This window comes from Ranitomeya variabilis, chromosome 3, assembly GCF_051348905.1.
Source record: "Ranitomeya variabilis isolate aRanVar5 chromosome 3, aRanVar5.hap1, whole genome shotgun sequence".
NCBI classification, from domain to species: Eukaryota; Metazoa; Chordata; class Amphibia; order Anura; family Dendrobatidae; genus Ranitomeya; species Ranitomeya variabilis.
In genome coordinates this window covers 113,304,578-113,322,886 of record NC_135234.1, presented here as the reverse complement: position 1 = coordinate 113,322,886, position 18,309 = coordinate 113,304,578, and the positions used below count along the sequence as shown (strand labels likewise).

Genomic DNA, 18,309 nt, shown 5'->3' with positions numbered 1-18,309 from the left:
AATGCATGGTGCATTTTCATGTTTTCACCCAAAACTTTTGTTGATCATGGTCGATGATGAAAACATTTTTAGATGAAACCAAATTTAAGTGGATAGATTGCTCTTTAAATACTTGAAGGGGTATTTCCCATACATAGAATATTCCATACAATTCTGATAAATGTGGGTTCCACTCTAGCAAACATGGATGTCAAATATTGTGGATATACTGTAAAGATCACTTCCAAACAGAAAAACGGGTGTGAAAAGATGCAAGCTAAGAGAGCTGCTTCCATATGTGATTAACAAAGCTGCTCTCTGTAACGCTATAGTATGTTAGTATGGAATAGATATTTCTAGCCTTAAAACCATTCCTTAACACTTCAAGCTGTGCCACAACTGCAACCCTGATGACTTGAAAATACGGGGTATTGACAGAGTGCATTCCGGTATCAGACGTGGTGATCTCAGACAGGTTCTGGCACAGCTTGAGTGCCGCTGGATTGTTTCCCTAGGGACCATGTCTCACTTTGTGTTAAGTGAGAAGCTTTCTTTCACCCATTTCTTGTAAACGGTTTGCTTTTATTTATTGTTCGCTATCTGGATTTTAATTGTGTGTTTTTGTTTTTTATTTTTAGTTAATTTAGTAGTAATTTATGGATCTACGACTGGGATATTGGTCACCCCTTCCACCTTCCTGTGGGACCTCCTTATCATCACCATACAACTGGCCTCTCATTAGATGGTCTGAGGATATTATAATTATGCATTAAAGAGGAACTCTTTATGTACCGTACTTGTCTTTTGCTTAATATGTCATCATTATATACCGCATATATTTTTTATCAACCTTATTTATTATTCTTTATATATTTTTTTACCCTTCTTAGGCCTCTTTCACACTTCCGTCTTTCAGCTCCCGTCACAATCCGTCGATTTTTGAAAATGCAGGAGCCTGCAAAAAAATTTGCAGGATCCTGCATTTTCTCATAGATTTGTATTAGCAACGGATTGTGATGGATGGCCATCCGTTTCATTCGTCTTTCACTGGATCCTGCATAAAAAAAGGTCCGTCGGGCAGAGAAAACGTTCAGAGGAACGTTTTTTCTGTACGTCGGAAAATCGGTCAGCGACGCATCCTGCGCTGCCTGTCACTGGCTACAATAGTAGCCTATGGGCGCAGGATGCGTCGCTGCCTGTGAAAAGCAGGAATCCAGCTACGGGTCCCGCCTTTTCAAAGAGAGCATGCGTGGAAGAATTTCCCGTCTGGGAAATTCTCTCTCGCTCACTCTCTTTCTCTTTTTACTATTGATGCTGCCTATGTAGCATCAATAGTAACAAGATAGAATGTTAAAAATAATTTAAAAAAAAAAAAAATCGCAATATTCTCACCTACCGGCGTTCCCGCGCAGCGTCACTGATGTTCCCGGCAGCTAGCGTTACTTCCTAGTAATACATTGCGAAATCTCTTCTCGCAAGATTTTGCAATGTATCACTAGGAACGCTAGCTGCCGGGACCATCGGTGAGTGGGAACGCCGGTAGGTGAGAATACTGTGATTTTTTTATTTTTTTTAACCTGGTTTGTGTTGTGTATGCGTTTTTGCAGCGGAAAACTGCTGCGATGACGCATACACAACAGGTGCACATAGGCTCGATGGGTCCGTCAGAAAGACGGGCCCAGTGCACACGTTTTCCACAATCTGCACAGGATCTGTCATTTCAACGTCTTGACGGATCCTGTGGAGATTTGAAAGACTGAAGTGTGAAAGAAGCCTTATTTTGTTTTATTTTTGCTCTTAGCAATTATTCACACTCACCCATGCAATTTTCACATTCTTTTTATGAGAGTTTTGCCCACACTTGGTCTCTGCTCCAAAATACCTGCTGCGGCGTACGCATGCGCATCAGATCCCCACTTGACCCACGTCTCACAAGGCATCCATACGGTACAGTGTGGGACACTGACGTCACAGGAAACTTTTCACGGTTGGAAGTCCATACACATGGGGAGAGGGTATATATTACACCACCACACACACCAGCCCACACAGCCCCCCTTGGATGCCTAACACGAAACATGCGTCTGGCATATTCTATGTTTGCATACTATAGCGTTACAGAGTGTACCTTTAATTTGTTAGTTATATATGGAAGCGGCTCTGTTAGCTTACATCTGTTCACCTCCATTTTCAGTGATGTCACCGTAGATCACTGAAACTGTGCTCTCAGGCTCAGCTCAGTGTCTCCTGGATTCACGTCTGAGCGGTCGCATCATGTCACTGCTCAGCTATGCAATTCAGATGTAGCAGAGCTGGAGCACATCGTAGGACAAATGGATTATCGTCGGCCAGGTGAGGAATATGGTGTTTTATTACTTCTAATTTTACAGTAATAAATGGGTAAAAGAGGGTGGGAAGTATTTCTTTCAAATAAAGGAGTCAGTGTTCTTATTTCAAATAAACAAATTTTCTCTGTGTCTGTGTTTTTATTACATTTGACAATGGGTTAGTAATGGCGGTGTCTCATAGATGCCTCTACATTACTAACCTGTGGGCTTGATGTCAGCTGACATCACAAAGCTGACATCAGCCCCACAAATATTACCCCACTTGCCACCACACCAGTGCAAGTTGGAAGAACCAGGCAAAGCACAAAAAAATTACTGCGGGCTGCTATTTTTATGGCCTCTTCCCAGTTTGAGAATACCAGCCCCCAGCTGTCTGCTTTAGCTTGGCTGGTTGTCAAAAACTATCCTAGATAATGCTGACAGCTGAGTGTTTCTGCCCACATCTGTCAGTTTTGCCTGTGCTTGTTAGCAAAAACAGAGCGGACCCAACTCAATTTTGTAATTGTATTTATTTACTTATTGCACAGTTGCCGGCTGATGAATACTCTCATCATTGCATGCCTGCTCTCGCTGCTATCGGCGACATTTGTATTATTAAATTTCTTCAATGGTCACGTAAAAGCCTGTCCTACACACATGCATGTATTATCACTCCCAAGTACCCCATAACACAAGTGTTCTTGTGTTTTTCATGGAGAGAGAGGAGAAAGCTTCTGCCATACATCTCCTGGCCTTGGCTCATCTCCTCTAAAAACTAATGGATCGGGTGTTGAAATTACAACTGCCCAATCTTTTTCTTCCTTGACTTTATCTGCCTGGAGAGAGTTGAGAACCCCTCTCAAAATTCAGATGGTCAGTCGTTTTGGCCAGCATTCATCTATTGTGTTTGGAAGCCTATAGAAAAGGGATTGTCCAGATGAGGAAACTTTTTTTTTACCTTTTATTTATCCTTCTCCCTCTCTCATCCCCCCATCTTCTCTACTTATTCATTTTCTTTTATATTTCTTTTGTCTACATCTTCATGTATCACACAGGCATTAGGACTATTTAATGAAATCAGAACATTCATTGTTTTTTATTAAAAAAAAATCATAAATGTATTGTCAAAACTAGAAATAAAAAAACAGTTAGAATTCATTAATGGAGTGTACTGAATTGTTTACAGTTCCCTTTATTATATAAAGGGTAGTATCATCACAGAAACCCCTTTTACATTGGAGCTGCCTTGGAGATCAGCTGATTGAGGTTCCCAACAGGAAAATAGCAGATTTTGCTGGGGGGAAACAATACCTGTCAGATGTTATGTTTGCAGTATACGGGCATTAAGAAGAATGGCCACACCTGTAATACATGAATGATTCTGGAGCCACTATCACGTTGTCATGCTCAGGTCAGGAGAGGTGGGCCAGTCTATGCAATACAATGTGATCATTGCAAGAGTTATAAGGTCATCTGTATGTGCCCTTATAGAGAGGCTTTCTGCTATGTCTCATAAAGCAGTGCCCAGAGCTGTGGCCACAGAGGACCTACAGCTGAACAGTGCATAACCATAGATAAAGTACCACTGAGACTGTCACACTGCTGACAAAAAATGTTGGCGTTTCACTGCTCCAGAATCCTTGAATTAAAACCAGTTGCGAAATCCACATTATGGCCGATGGGTAGCTTGGTGGCCAAACCCTTCTACACTATGCCACTAAATGCTAAGTATTATTCACTAATGTACAGACCTCGTAATTGCAAGGGTGATATTGTAGATGATGGGTATGATTTGATTTCCATGGCAATATGTGATTAACTATACATTCTACTGTAGTTAAAATATCAACATATGTCTTTATTTTACAGATTTGTTTTTAATTTCATTTTTAACAACTTTTTTATTATGAAATTTTAATATACACAGTAATCTGCTGGACGGATCATTACAGTGGATCCTTTACAGTTACCGGAACAGAGTCCGTACCACTGAATGCCATTTTTGTTGTTGAGTTTGGAGGCAAAGCAGGCAGCGTACCACCACGCACCACCATAGCTGGCTGCACAGTTAGCAGAGTAGATATCTTGGTCTTTGTCCTTTGCTGTGAACTTCATGTTATCATGTGTGGTTCCAGCTTGAATTGAAGACATGGCATCTCCAGCTGTACCTGTGTAGCTTCCCAGTCTCAATCTGTAGCCATTAGCCTCATCGTCTACACTGAAGAGATTATAATCTGCATATTTTTCTTCATTATTATTGTCCAGAATCACAAACCGCACCTGGTAGACTTTCTGCTTAGTAATGTGATGGAGATACTCTATGCCCAGCCAGTAGTCCTTCTCCACATTCCCAAATCCATATTTGTAAGTGGTCCAGGATTCATCCCAAGTTATCTCCGAGTTGAAGCTATTACGCTGAATGACAATCCAGCCGCCACTCTCGGTAGTCATATCACAGTACACAATCAATGGGTGCACACCATCAGGATGAATTGCATAGATTCCACTCTTGTAGAGTCGTGGGATTTCACTGCAGTCTTTTGGTAATGCTAAGAAGGAATGTAGGATAATAAAATGATATCAATTATAAAAGGAATAATATTTTCTTTCATGATATGTTCCAAAAACTGAAATACCGTAGAATAGTTGTCCGATTGGACCTGATCATTAAAAATCTGTCTGAAAAGCTTACATCTGACAATAAAAGATCTGCAAAACGGTGATTAATAATTTTAATTATTATTGAAGCAGTCATCCAGTCATACACCTTTCCTGCACCCCTTCACTCTAATGATCCTATTGTTAGACTAAAATAGAGAGATGTATTCATACTCTCTAGGAAAGGCATAGTAAATCCGCTACACTATCCAGATCCTCCTCTCCAGAAAGTATAATTATATTTCAGAGGATCAGGATTTAGATTTGTTCCCCTTAGAATTCCATCTTAAACCTTTATTAATGTCATGTTTACCGTGTGCTGTCTCATTTGGCATGCAATAGTAACATGTATTTTACGTTTCCAAGTGCAGACCTTATATACACACTGCTCAAAAAAAATAAAGGGAACACTTAAACAACAGAATATAACTCCAGGTAAATCAAACTTCTGTGAAATCAAACTGTCCACTTAGGAAGCAACACTGATTGACAATCAATTTCACATGTTGTTGTGCAAATGGAATAGACAACAGATGGAAATTATTGGCAATTATCAAGACACACTCAATAAAGGAGTGGTCCTGCAAGTGGGGACCACAGACCACATCTCAGTACCAATGCTTTCTGGCTGATGTTTTGGTCACTTTTGAATGTTGGTTGTGCTTTCACATTCGTGGTAGCATGAGACGAACTCTACAACCCATACAAGTGGCTCGGGTAGTGCAGCTCATCCAGGATGGCACATCAATGCGAGCTGTGGCAAGAAGGTTTGCTGTGTCTGTCAGTGTAGTGTTCAGAGGCTAGACCTCAGTCTATTGTAAACAAGGCGTAGTAGAACTACATCTATCCCTTTTGTGTATATTGGGATTGTATTAGTGACACTGACAAATGTATTTTGGAGCTGCCTGTCCATCTAGTGATATGCATATCAAATATAAAAACAGCTCAAAATATACCTTCCCCTTGAGTATTTTTTATGCTGTTGAATCAGAAAGTGATGATTTAGTAAAAAACTGGGGGTATAAATAATATTTAATGTCATACAAAGATCTGGACAATAATGTAGTACCAGGGTGGGATATGTATGTTTAACAACTTTCAGCTAATGCACTAATGTGCACCTTGGTATTAGGGACCCTTGCGGCAAAGTAATATGGAGGGAGGATATGGGGATAAGATACTCTGTAGAGGGGATCTCCTGATCTATTAGAAATGTATATTGCCGATTAAAGATTTGATTCCACTATGACATTTTTTAAAAAGGACCTTACGGCCATGTGACATATGGTATACAATATATAGAGGGGATATCTTTAACTAAAGGACCTTTTGGTCATGTGATGTATTACCCAGGCACATCACGTGCCTAAGTTTCCCGAGAGTGATTCTAGGTCTGTCTGCGCAGATGCAGGGCATGCCAGGGCATGCACACTGGTGTTAGGGATCGTGATGGTAGCACTTCCGGCTACTCTGCAACGCTGTACTGCACGCACACACTCTCCATGCGGTAAGCTCAACAGGTCTTGAGATTTAATAATCATAGTATGTGTATAAAATGTTACGATTCACTGAACCCACCACATTTTCCCTTGCCCCTGATGAAGTCACAGCAGTGACGATACACAGGGCTTGCAGGAGCCGGTTTTAGTCCTGCACTTGTTTGAGTGTAGGTAGAGCCTTGGTCATGTGAGCAGTTTTTGCACACGATTGGTAATGTATTAATGGAAAATAGGATCTATCCTTAGTATGGGGCGTTAGGTGAACATTTATTTTGGGTATCGATTATTGTATTTATAGGTCTGAATGTTCCCACATTTCTCTCCCTAATCGCTCTATATGGGCATAATCTCTTTACCTTGTATTTGGTGCCAATCTATATCATTATAAATGTGCTAGATATATTAATCCATTTTTGAAATTTTGTATTTTTCTAACTGGTATTTTGAGTCTTATAATATACTGTGCTGAATATTTCATGCATGACCTGGTGTTATTAGGCTGTTGCTTCTGTTTGTTATGGCTGCTTATGGTGCAATCACCTTATGTTTTTAAATGTTTTTAGAATTTTATTGTTGTGGGTAGATGTGTGTCAATAAAATTTGTTATTTTCTAAGGTGATCCCTGCCTTGGTGTATGTCTTCTTGTCTTGATTGTTTATTGATTCTGTATAAGACATACTGCAGAAGGATCCCGTTAATATTTGTAATCTATTTACTTGATGGTGCCCTCCCTGTTCTAAGATTATACTGTGTCCAGAGGCTGGAGGTGCTACCAGGAGACAGGCCAGTACACCAGGAGATGTGGAGGGGACCGTAGGAGGGCAACAACCCGGCAGCAGGACCGCTACCTCAGCCTTTGTGCAAAGAGGAACAGGAGGAGCACTGCCAGAGCCCTGCAAAATGACCCCCAGCAGGCCACAAATGTGCATGTGTCTGCACAAATGGTTAGAAACCGACTCCATGAGGATGGTCTGAGTGCCCGACGTCCACAGATGGGGGTCGTGCTCACAGCCCAACACCGTGCAGGACACTTGGCATTTGCCACACAACACCAAGATTGGCAAATTCACCACTGGCGCCCTGTGCTCTTCACAGATGAAAGCAGTTTCACACTGAGCACATGTGACAAATATGACAGAGTCTGGAGACGCCGTGGAGAGTGATCTGCTGCCTGCAACATCCTTCAGCAAGACCAGTTTGGCAGTGGTCAGTAATGGTGTGGGGCGGCATTTCTTTGGAGGGCAGCACAGCCCTTCATGTGCTCACCAGAGGTAGCCTGACTGCCATTAGGTACCGAGATGAGATCCTCAGACCTCTTGTGAGACCATATGCTGGTGCGGTTGGACCTGGGTTCCTCCTAATGCAGGACAATGCCAGACCTCTTGTGGCTGGAGTGTGTAAGCAGTTCCTGCAAGATGAAGGCATTAAAGCTATGGACTAGCCCGCCCATTCCCCAGACCTGAATTTGATTGACCACATCTGGGACATCATGTCTCGCACCATCCACCAACGTCACGTTGCACCACAGACTGTCCAGGAGTTAGCGGATGCTTTAGTCCAGGTCTTGGAGGAGATCCCTCAGGAGACCATCTGCAGCCTCATCAGGAGCATGCCCAGGCATTGTAGAGAGGTCATACAGGCACGTGGAGGCCACACACACTACTGAGCATCATTTCCTTGTCTTGAGACATTTCCACTGAAGTTGGATCAGCCTGTAACTTCATTTTCCACTTTGATTTTGAACATCATTCCAACTCCAGACCTCCGTGGGATATTAGTTGTGATTTACGTTGATCATTTTTGGTTTTATTGTTCTCAACACATTCCACTATGTAATGAATAAAGATTTACAACTGGAATATTTCATTCAGTGATATCTAGGATGTGGGATTTTAGTGTTCCCTTTATTTTTTTGAGCAGTGTATATAAGTATGAAACCTTGTCACCTCTCTACCCACGCCTCCAGCTTATATATTCTTTTTTTGTAATAAATCATATGGCTTGCACAAAAGGTATAAAAAAAAGCCAAATATTAAACTTACCCCCTTCATTCACATGGTTATTTTCACCATCTAAGATGTAACAAAAAAACAAATATTAATTAGGTATATACTGTATCTTCACGTTCTCAAGCAGGCATTAGGTGGCGTTCACACAGGCAATGCTGTTTGGTAGAAATGTGCAGTTTTTTTGCTTTTACAAAACTTCAAGGGATTCCAAATCAAAACAGCATCTTCTGGGCATAAAGGTATAACAACCAATAAACAGTTCATTCAACAGGAACATACTGTATATGTAAGTACAGACTCAGCAGATTACAGTCTTCTACCTCTCAGCTTCTGGCTGAGACTGACAACACCGGAGATGTTTTCTTCCTTCCAGAAACAATAAGATGATATATACAGTCCATTTTCCAGGAGCAAACTTTACAGAAAGAGAGAGAGACTCTGGCTTTGTCTCTCCCAGCTACACCTCACATTTTGGCTGGTCACTCAACCAGCTTCAACACACTTTACTCTACTCAACAACATCCCCAGCAGATGGAGAGCTCCTAGGTGAACACATGCCCTGGCTCTTAGCTAGTTAGCTTGCCAGGTACATCTAACTAACACTTGCAGTGCTAGGATTTAACCCTAGCGTACATGTCTTTGCTACACTATCTATCTATCTATCTATCTATCTATCTATCTATCTATCTATCTATGTATCTACAATATTCATCAACACTGAAATTGCAACATCAAGAACAAAAATTAGTAGAATTATGGAAATTCCAGGATCAATAGATACAGCTCTGGAAAAAATTAAGAGACCACTGCAAAAAGTTCAGTTTGCCTGTTTTTTTTCTTTATAGGTATATTTTTGAGTAAAATGTAAATTGTTCTTTTATTCTATAAACTTTTGACAACATGTCTCCGAAGTTCCAATCAATAAATTTTGTATTTTTTTCTGACAAAGAAAAATGGTCAAAATTTAAAAAAACAGTGCGTTCAAACCACAAACAATGCAAAGAAAACAAGTTCATAATCATTTATAAACAACAATACTAATGTTTTAACTCAAGAAGAGCTCAGAAATCAATATTTTGTGGAATAACCATGATTTTTAATCACAGCTTTCATTCGTCTGGCATGCTTTCCACCAGTTTTTCACACTGCTTCTGGCGCAAAAATGTAAGCAGTTCTTCTTTGATGGCTTGTGACTATCCATCATCCTCTTGATTACATTCCAGAGGTTTTCAATGGGACCCAGGTCTGGAGATTGGGCTGCCCATGACAGGGTTTAATGTGGTGGTCTCTAAATTTTTTTCAGAGCTGTGTGATGTGGATATTCAAATGATAGAAAAACTGGAAACAAAATTCTTAAAACATCTTGATTTATTCAGATCTTCATTTATTCAGCGACATGAGAAGAAATACCTGCATATACATGCCTTGGATGCTATCGATAAGTTTATTAATAGTTGTCTGAGGAATGTTTTGCCAAGATGAATGCAGTTGGGCAAATTCCTGGCAGCTCCCTTTGCAGTTGTTGTTCAGTGATGTCCCAGATATGCTCAATGGGCGAGAACAGAGAATATTTTTCCTCATGAAGACCTATTCAATGTGTTGCCAACATGTTCTCTTAATTAATCTCATTGTGTTCAAGGCAAAAGGAGGAATCATTACTAAAGGGGATAGACCACCATTCCAGCCTCCTTGCTCTGTTCTAGTTTCCATCTGCCTTTTTTCTGTGATGTCTTTTGAATTTTATGTCCTTTTCGTTGAGTTGCTTTGAATTTTAGTGTAGGGACCCTTGACTTGTGTTGCATGATTGCATATTTTGGTCAACATATCGACCAATACCTTGTGTACTTTACACATCGTTTTCATCTTTTTTGTTCCACATTTTTCATCTGTTGCAGGGTGCAGCCAGGATTTTTAATATTGGCTTGGGGAACTGGGGTGTCTATTCTTGTGGGGTGCACTAATATAGTGCTGGGCAGCCCACCTGGTCTACTACTATCGACATCACTAATAGGCTGTAAGCTAGACATTGTGAACCACATTTATCGGGTGACTGTCACCCTATACAAGCCTTATCCATGTGCATTTATAAGACTAGGCAACTACCCCCTCCATGAATTGTAGGCAAGTGGTTGTTTAATCAGTATTTTGCACTTGTGCTGTCTCCACCTTATGATGGAAGCCTGTTGCTATCCTTCAATGAGTTAATATTGGTGTTAGTAAATATATTGTGTGAGGGTTTTTTTTTATTGTATGTCCTTTTCCGTGAGATGCCTTGAAAAAGTAACTTAAAGTGAGCATGTCACCGCTCCTACTCCCAGGATTATAATTTGCAAAATTAATCTTGCCAAATCAGACAAGGTGATTTTCTGGATCTGTTTTCTCATTTTGATTCTCATACAGTAGTTGTGGTCTATCTATGATGTCAATTATAGGCCTCTCTCATCTTTTTAAGTGGGAGAACTTGCACAATTGGTGGGTGACTAAATACCTTTTTCCCCACTGTATATGCTAGACATTCCACAGTGGTCTACTGTCCAATTTTGGAAAGAACATATAATAAGCTAGATGGTATATCCAATGGTTCCATCTATAGTGATCTGAAATAATCTAGAGAGATATTGATGTGGGATAATAGGTATCTAATGTTTTATGCCAGACAAGATTTTTTAAAGAATAACAAGTAAAGTAATTATTTTCTAAGTGTTTTTTCTGTGAATAGCTCTAAATACAATATACTTTTTGTTGGTACAGATAAGTCGGTGAACAAGTATATTAGAAAATAGCTTAGAATTATGAAACTAAATGGATAAGGAGTTAGGAGAGAAACACTTTACGTTCGGTCCACCTCTTTAATGCTGCAAATTCAACAAATTAATATTTTCAGTTCTTTCCAATCTATAAAATGTTTGGAAACTCAATTGTGCATAATAATTTGGAACCGTGCATTTTGAGATTTTAGAGTTTTGAAAAAAATCTTGTGAGGTTTGTCCAATAAAATGTGATTAATACTGTAACTAACGGTTGATGATTTGAACATTATGCTGACTTATTTGCATCAACAATTTATTTAGTGCAAGCAAACATACACATAATATGGGAGAAGCTAATTTTGCATAGAAAGTAAAAAAACAAAACACATACTATTATCGGCAAAATTGTCTCCACGTTTTGGATTTCTGCGATGACGAGTTGATGCTGTGCAGACGAGGACCAAAATGCAGAGGCAGTAGAAAATACCTAAAAACAGCACAGAGAAAATGTATAACACACTTAACAGAATTAGGAAAGATATGAATTCATGTGTTTTTGCTTCATGGGGATAAGTATTAGAAAAGAATGCATGGTTGACACAACTGAATGGCTCACCTACGCTTTTCAATGCACCTCCGAGGAAAGAGGGAAGCAATGTAAATGACAAGAGCAGAGAAGAAATTAAAGGGGTTATCTAGTTGTTTAAAATTAATGAAGATTAAGATAGGCCATCAATATTAGATTGCCCAAGGATAAACTCACATCAACCCCAATTCTTATACTAAAGCATAACTATGTGCGTTTAGTAATGCCTGTGCCTGGTACTACAGATGTCTGCAGCTCAGTCCCATTCTAGTAAATTAGAAGATGTGCCTGGTAAACAACAGTAGAGACAAGGCATTGGCTCTATTATAAAAGGCAAAATGAATTCCCGCATATCTAAAAAAAAAACAATGAAGACATTCGTAGAATCAAATGTTCACATTTATGAACATACTGCTGCAATAAGATGAAAACTACATTGCAGATTTGTAGCTAGTCTTTCCTTAGGTGAATAGTTAATTTTCTTGCCTGAACCCCCTATCTATAATAAATACTCTAGTCATGGCAGAGTAGTATGTCAGAACCCCCACCTCCCACCCCTAGAACCTGGGACACATACCTTTCCAGTTCCCCTAGTATTGCCCATGCAGCATGGCAGAGAGGATATGAACCTTTTCAAGTTTAACATAAATGAATCAAAGTAACAGATTATGTAGTTTTTATATTGGCTGAGTATCTGGAGTTTGAAATAGTAAATTACATGCACTATTAATTATTGTCTTGACCAACCTTTACGTTACAGATGCTTTAAGGTGAATTCATACGGGCTGGTAATGGAAGTGTTAAATATAATCAGATCTTTCCACATTTTTTCTGCCTTATGTGAAACCCCTTTTCAGTATGCTGATGGTCTTCTCTATACTATCACCGCATGCAATGCAGTCTGTAATCAGTGATTCCTCCACTTACCCATCTTGTCTTGCTTCTTCTGTACTATAAGCTCATGAAGATCTTTCTAATTTCCTTACTTCTCTATCAGCTAAAGAAAACTCTCCTGCTGCCTAAAGAATTAAATGGTGCAAAGTCCTCACGTGTTCTGAAAGTATTACCGAACGACGTACTGTATTTAACTCTTCCTGGAAGAATCGGTTGAACTGTCAACAAAGAAATGCACCTACAGTAAGAGGACCATTTTTATGGCCCCTGGGCCCTGACCACAACTGAATCTACTCACATGAGGATCCCATGATGGACACTAAAACAGATTTTACTGCAATTTGAGGCATACAATCTCAAGATTTACAGTCTCTCCTTAAGGGTCTATATAAAGGTGAGAATGATCCTCCAAATGATCAAGTCACCCACAAATATATGTCATTCTCCAACACTCCTGATATACAGTGGCAACGAAAAGTTTTCAATTTTTTTTAAAGTGCGATTACTTCTGTCTGGGTGTTGTGATGCTATTTTCCTAGTGATTTTAGTAAACCGGAAGCAAATGGAGTCAGCTATAAGGATGAAAATTGTGTTTGACATTGCTTTATCCCTTTATGTGCTAGTTTTCAACATTTACTGGGCCAAATGTTTTGCATATTTTGTCATGTGTAGTCGAATTTTGCCTACATTTTTATTTTTTTGTTTATGTGTTTTTCGGTTAAAACATGGCAAACCCAAAGCCAAATTTATCACAAGATGTCAGGAAGATTATTATTCTGAGAGTAAAGTCAAGCAAACGCCAAAAAGAGGCACCTATAGGATTCAACTGCTCTCAGTGTCACGTATAATAAAGAAAGAGAAAGAAGGTTATAGAACAGCTCACAAACCTAGAAGTGGATGACCATGGAAAACTTTCTCCAAAGTTGATCACATTGTTAAGAAAAAGTCAGTATCTGATGTCCATAAAAGTGCTGTACAGATTTCGCATGAAATGAGCGCAAAAAATGTGGTCAAAGTGAATCACCAAACTGTGGTGCGATGGTTAAGAGCAGTAGGGTTGAATGCACAATTTCCAGTCAAGAAGCCTTTCATCTCTGCAAAGAACGGAAGGTTCCACTTGAGTTTGCAAAAGAACACAACCAATGAAAAGAGACAGCTTGGTCTAAGGTGTTGTGGTCAGATGAATCCAAGTTCAATCTGTTTGGTAGTGATGGCAAGCACTATATATACCGCCCAGTTGAAAAATGTAATGATGTAATGTACGAAACACCTACAGTGAAACATGGTTGTGACAATGTCATATTTGGGGCTGCTTTTCTGCATCTGCTATTGGCCCTCTGCATAGAATTGATGGAAATATGAATGTTACCATGTACAAGTATATACTGGAGAATGTAATGCTGCCACATGGTAAAACTAAAGTAGGCAGGCGCTGAAAATTCTAGCAAGACAATGATCCTAGCACACATCTAATTTAGTAAAAAATTGGTTAGCAAAGAAAAGTGTTTGCCTGTTGCAATGGCCAAGCTGATCACCTGATTTAAACCCTATAGCACACCTTTGGGATGAGTAAGGGTGACGAGTTGGGGCCCATATCCATAGCAATAAAGATGAATTGTTTGCAGATTTGCAAATGGAATGGAAGATCCCTTAGGATGTCTTGAACACCCTAGTGGCTTTAATTCCCCATTGGTGTGGTGCAATAATTAAAGAAAGAGGTCTTGCTACAAAATACTAAGTTATGGCATTGTAAACAATGAATTACTCTCTATGTGGCGAACAATAAATTGTATATGCAAAAATTTTGGCAGTCAGTTTTCTTTCATTAAATGACCATACCTATATTCTAAAGCATTTTGATTAAAATTAAGGTCCTGCATGATGACAACTTCATGCACTTTCAATTCATCACCAGGAAAATGGCATCACAACAACCACACAGAAATAATCACATTTTATAAAAATGGAAAACTTTTGGTCGCCACTGTATGTAGGTTCAATACCTGCAGAAAAGAACAGGTTTAATGCCTCTCATACCGGTAAGGAATCACTTGGAGCTATTGCACATTTCTTCCTAGAAGAATCTTACCTGGAGGCCCAGAACATGTGTTTTCCAGTCTGCACCCACCTTACCCCGAAGTATTATGTGGCATTGCACAACCATTAATGGGTTATTCTGGGGAAATTTTAAAAACATTTGTACTGACCTTGCCCTCATAAACTATAAAGATGAGATGCCCAGCGCAGTTCAATTATCTTTAAAACACTTATAATTCCATGTGACAGAAGCTGCTCCTCACTGCTCCCCCTTCCTGTCTGGGACATCATGTCACAAAGCAGGACTGTGGCCTAGAAGCTTGGTTGTGGTGACATAGAGACTAAAAAGCTGCAGAACCCTGGAGTAGCCTACAAAGGAAGGATGCAGTAGGAATGAAAAGGTTTCTTACTGTGAATGAAACATGATTAAGACTGTGTACCCACTATCCCTTGTACGTGACCCTTATTAAGTTCAGTAAAGTCCCCATGTTTGAACGGAAGTCTCCTTTATTAATCTATGGAATTCGTGGTCCTGGCCAGCTAAAACCAGAGGATAAAGGCAGCCTTTGCCGGTGCAAGGCCCACACAACTCCAACACTTCCATGTAGCACGCCGAGGCATAACCAGAGAAGACCAGTGCCTTATCCGTGACTACCGCCTAGCGCCACATTATATTATTAGACACCAATATCAAAGTTTTTAGGAAAGTACAGGTGGCGAGAAATGGACATGCACTGAGCTGTGTGTAATCAGAGTATTGTGTAAAGTGAAGTGGCATAGCGGTGACAGTAAAGGCACCTTCACACTAAGCGACGCTGCAGCGATACAGACAACGATGCTGATCGCTGCAGCGTTGCTGTTTGGTCGCTGGAGAGCTGTCACACAGACAGCTCTCCAGCGACCAACGATGCCGAGGTCCCCGGGTAACCAGGGTAAACATCGGGTTGCTAAGCGCAGGGCCGCGCTTAGTAACCCGATGTTTACCCTGGTTACCAGTGTAAAATGTAAAAAAAACAAACAGTACATACTTACATTCGCGTCCCCGGCGTCCGCTTCCCTGCACTGACTGAGTGCCGGCCCTAACAGCAGAGCGGTGACGTCACCGCTGCGCTCTGCTTTTACTTTACGGCCGGCACTCAGTCAGTGCGGGAAGCGGACGGCAGGGGACATGAAGGTGAGTATGTACTGTTTGTTTTTTTTACATTTTATACTGGTAACCAGGGTAAACATCGGGTTACTAAGCGCGGCCCTGCGCTTAGTAACCCGATATTTACCCTGGTTACCATTGTAAAACATCGCTGGCATCGTTGCTTTTGGTGTCAAATACGACAATACACGGCGATCTGATGACCAAATAAAGTTCTGAACTTTCAGCAACAACCAGCGATATCACAGCAGGATCCTGATCGCTGCTGCGTGTCAAACACAACGATATCGCTAGCCAGGACGCTGCAACGTCACGGATCGCTAGCGATATCGTTTAGTGTGAAGGTACTATAAAGACAATGTTTTATAAGACTTTGTAGGGCAAGAGTCAACAGCTTTGCTGAGAACACCCAGAGATCATTTGTGGTGGTGTACAGTCCTTCAGGCCCAATAAAGGCAATCTACTTTTCAACTGACCTGCTGGTTATTTGCTGGTTATTTGCTTGAGAGTATTACCTAACATATGCGAGAACAACCATTAAGCTTGTGTACCAATTAAAGCCAATTAAAGGATTAGTAACTGTTCCAAGTATTCAGTCTCATTATGAAAGAGGAATGAAATTCTTTACTTTTGTACCATTATTGACATTTTACATGCTTATCTATATCAATGACTTAGGGTACTGTCACACATTGAAATTTCCATCGCTACGACGGTACGATTCGTGACGTTCTAGCGATATCGTTACGATATCGCAGTGTCTGACACGCAGCAGCGATCAGGGATCCTGCTGAGAATCGTACGTCGTAGCACATCGTATGGAACTTTCTTTCGTCGCTTGATCACCCGCTGACATCGCTGGATCGTTGTGTGTGACAGCGATCCAGCGATGTCTTCGCTTGTAACCAGGGTAAACATCGGGTAACTAAGCGCAGGGCCGCGCTTAGTAACCCGATGTTTACCCTGGTTACAAGCGTAAAAGTAAAAAAACAAACCGTACATGCTCACCCGTCGGTGTCCTTCAGGTCCCTTGCCGTCTGCTTCCTGCTCTGAGTGCCGGCCGGAAAGTGAGAGCAGATCACAGCGGTGCTGCGATCTGCTCTCACTGTACGGCTGCACTCAGAGCAGGAAGCAGACGGCAAGGGACCTGAAGGACACCGACGGGTGAGTATGTACTGTTTGTTTTTTTACGTTTACGCTGGTAACCAGGGTAAACATCGGGTTACTAAGCGCGGCCCTGCGCTTAGTTACCCGATGTTTACCCTGGTTACCCGGGGACTTCGGCATCGCTCCAGCGCCGTGATTGCAACGTGTGACCGCAGTCTACGACGCTGGAGCGATATTCATACGATCGCTGCGACGTCACGGATCGTGCCGTCGCAGCGATGAAAATTTCAATGTGTGACGGTACCCTTAAGGAACATTGCAACTTGATCGCTTCATAATTATCTTTCCATGTAAACAAGCTTCTGATCACCCAATCAACGAGCAAAACGCTTGTTCACTGAATGGAATTATTTTGTGTGCCGCTCAAAAAAACATTGTTCTCGCCAGTGCATTGTGCAAACAATATATGTGCTGCCAACAACTATGGCATCCTATGTGCACTGAACAATTCAGTATACATCACTTCATGAGCATCGTGTGCTTTGGGGTTTACCTATGTAAGCAGGCAAAATCAAAGATAAAGACAAAGTAAGCAAATACCCTGCAATAGTGCATGAAAATAACATAGGGTACGTGGTTAACAAAAGTTTGATTGAAAAAAATGTAAAAACCACCCCACCACATCAAGTTGACCCTATTTGGGACAATCCAAACCTCTAGTAGTAAAACCTTACCATATCTCTAAATTATGTAAATGTGAATAAGGGCTGAGAAAGTCCGAGGCCCTGACCAGTGGACACCAAGTGATGGGGAGCTATATAAACGTAATGTCCAGTTCAAGGAAAAGGGAGGCCACCGCCTTATTTGCACAGAGTGCAAAAGCCTGAGACAAAAACCTAAGAAAATGAACTAGAGTATAAGCTGGCATGTATGCCACGCAGGAGCACATCCACATTGGCCACCAAATAGACAAAACCTAAGATAAAAACAAAGTAAGCAAATACAATGCAGTAAATAAATAGCAATAGTGCATGAAAATAATATAGGGTACTTGGCAAACAGGCAGTCAAACGACCACCGATCAGTAAAAGTTACCGATCATTGGTCGTATCGTGCCACTGGTTGGTCCATGTAAACAAACCTTTATTCTCATTGTCTTACCAGAAAATAAAATAATTTGTTTCAGTATGTCTTTGGTGCTCTGTATTTAACTATACATTGTCTTCAATCTAATAACCTAATTGGCTTCCTTAAAAATGTAGTTGTGTCCCCACACATTCCTGACCCCATAGCAACTGCAATTGCTGCTACCCATG

The 18,309-nt window shown here is 40.7% G+C and overlaps 2 protein-coding genes across 2 annotated transcripts in view; one reads left to right on the top strand and one right to left on the bottom strand.

Moving 5' to 3' along the window:
• LOC143815394 (septin-5-like) overlaps positions 1-728 on the top strand; it is a 151,087-nt gene extending 150,359 nt beyond the window's left edge. Inside the window, exon 16 of the transcript XR_013223736.1 lies at positions 618-728. The gene's annotated coding sequence lies outside the window, so the exon portion shown is untranslated. The remainder of the gene's footprint in view (positions 1-617) is intronic.
• Positions 729-3,336: 2,608 nt separating this feature from the next.
• LOC143817994 (fibrinogen-like protein 1-like protein) lies at positions 3,337-12,851 on the bottom strand. Its single transcript, XM_077299452.1, has 4 exons — positions 12,736-12,851; positions 11,614-11,709; positions 8,506-8,535; positions 3,337-4,855 (listed from the first exon to the last, which is right to left on the bottom strand). Exons 1-4 carry the CDS (start codon positions 12,737-12,739, stop codon positions 4,221-4,223), a joined length of 765 nt encoding a protein of 254 aa, XP_077155567.1. The 5' UTR covers positions 12,740-12,851; the 3' UTR covers positions 3,337-4,220.
• Between the last annotated feature and the right edge of the window lie 5,458 nt (positions 12,852-18,309).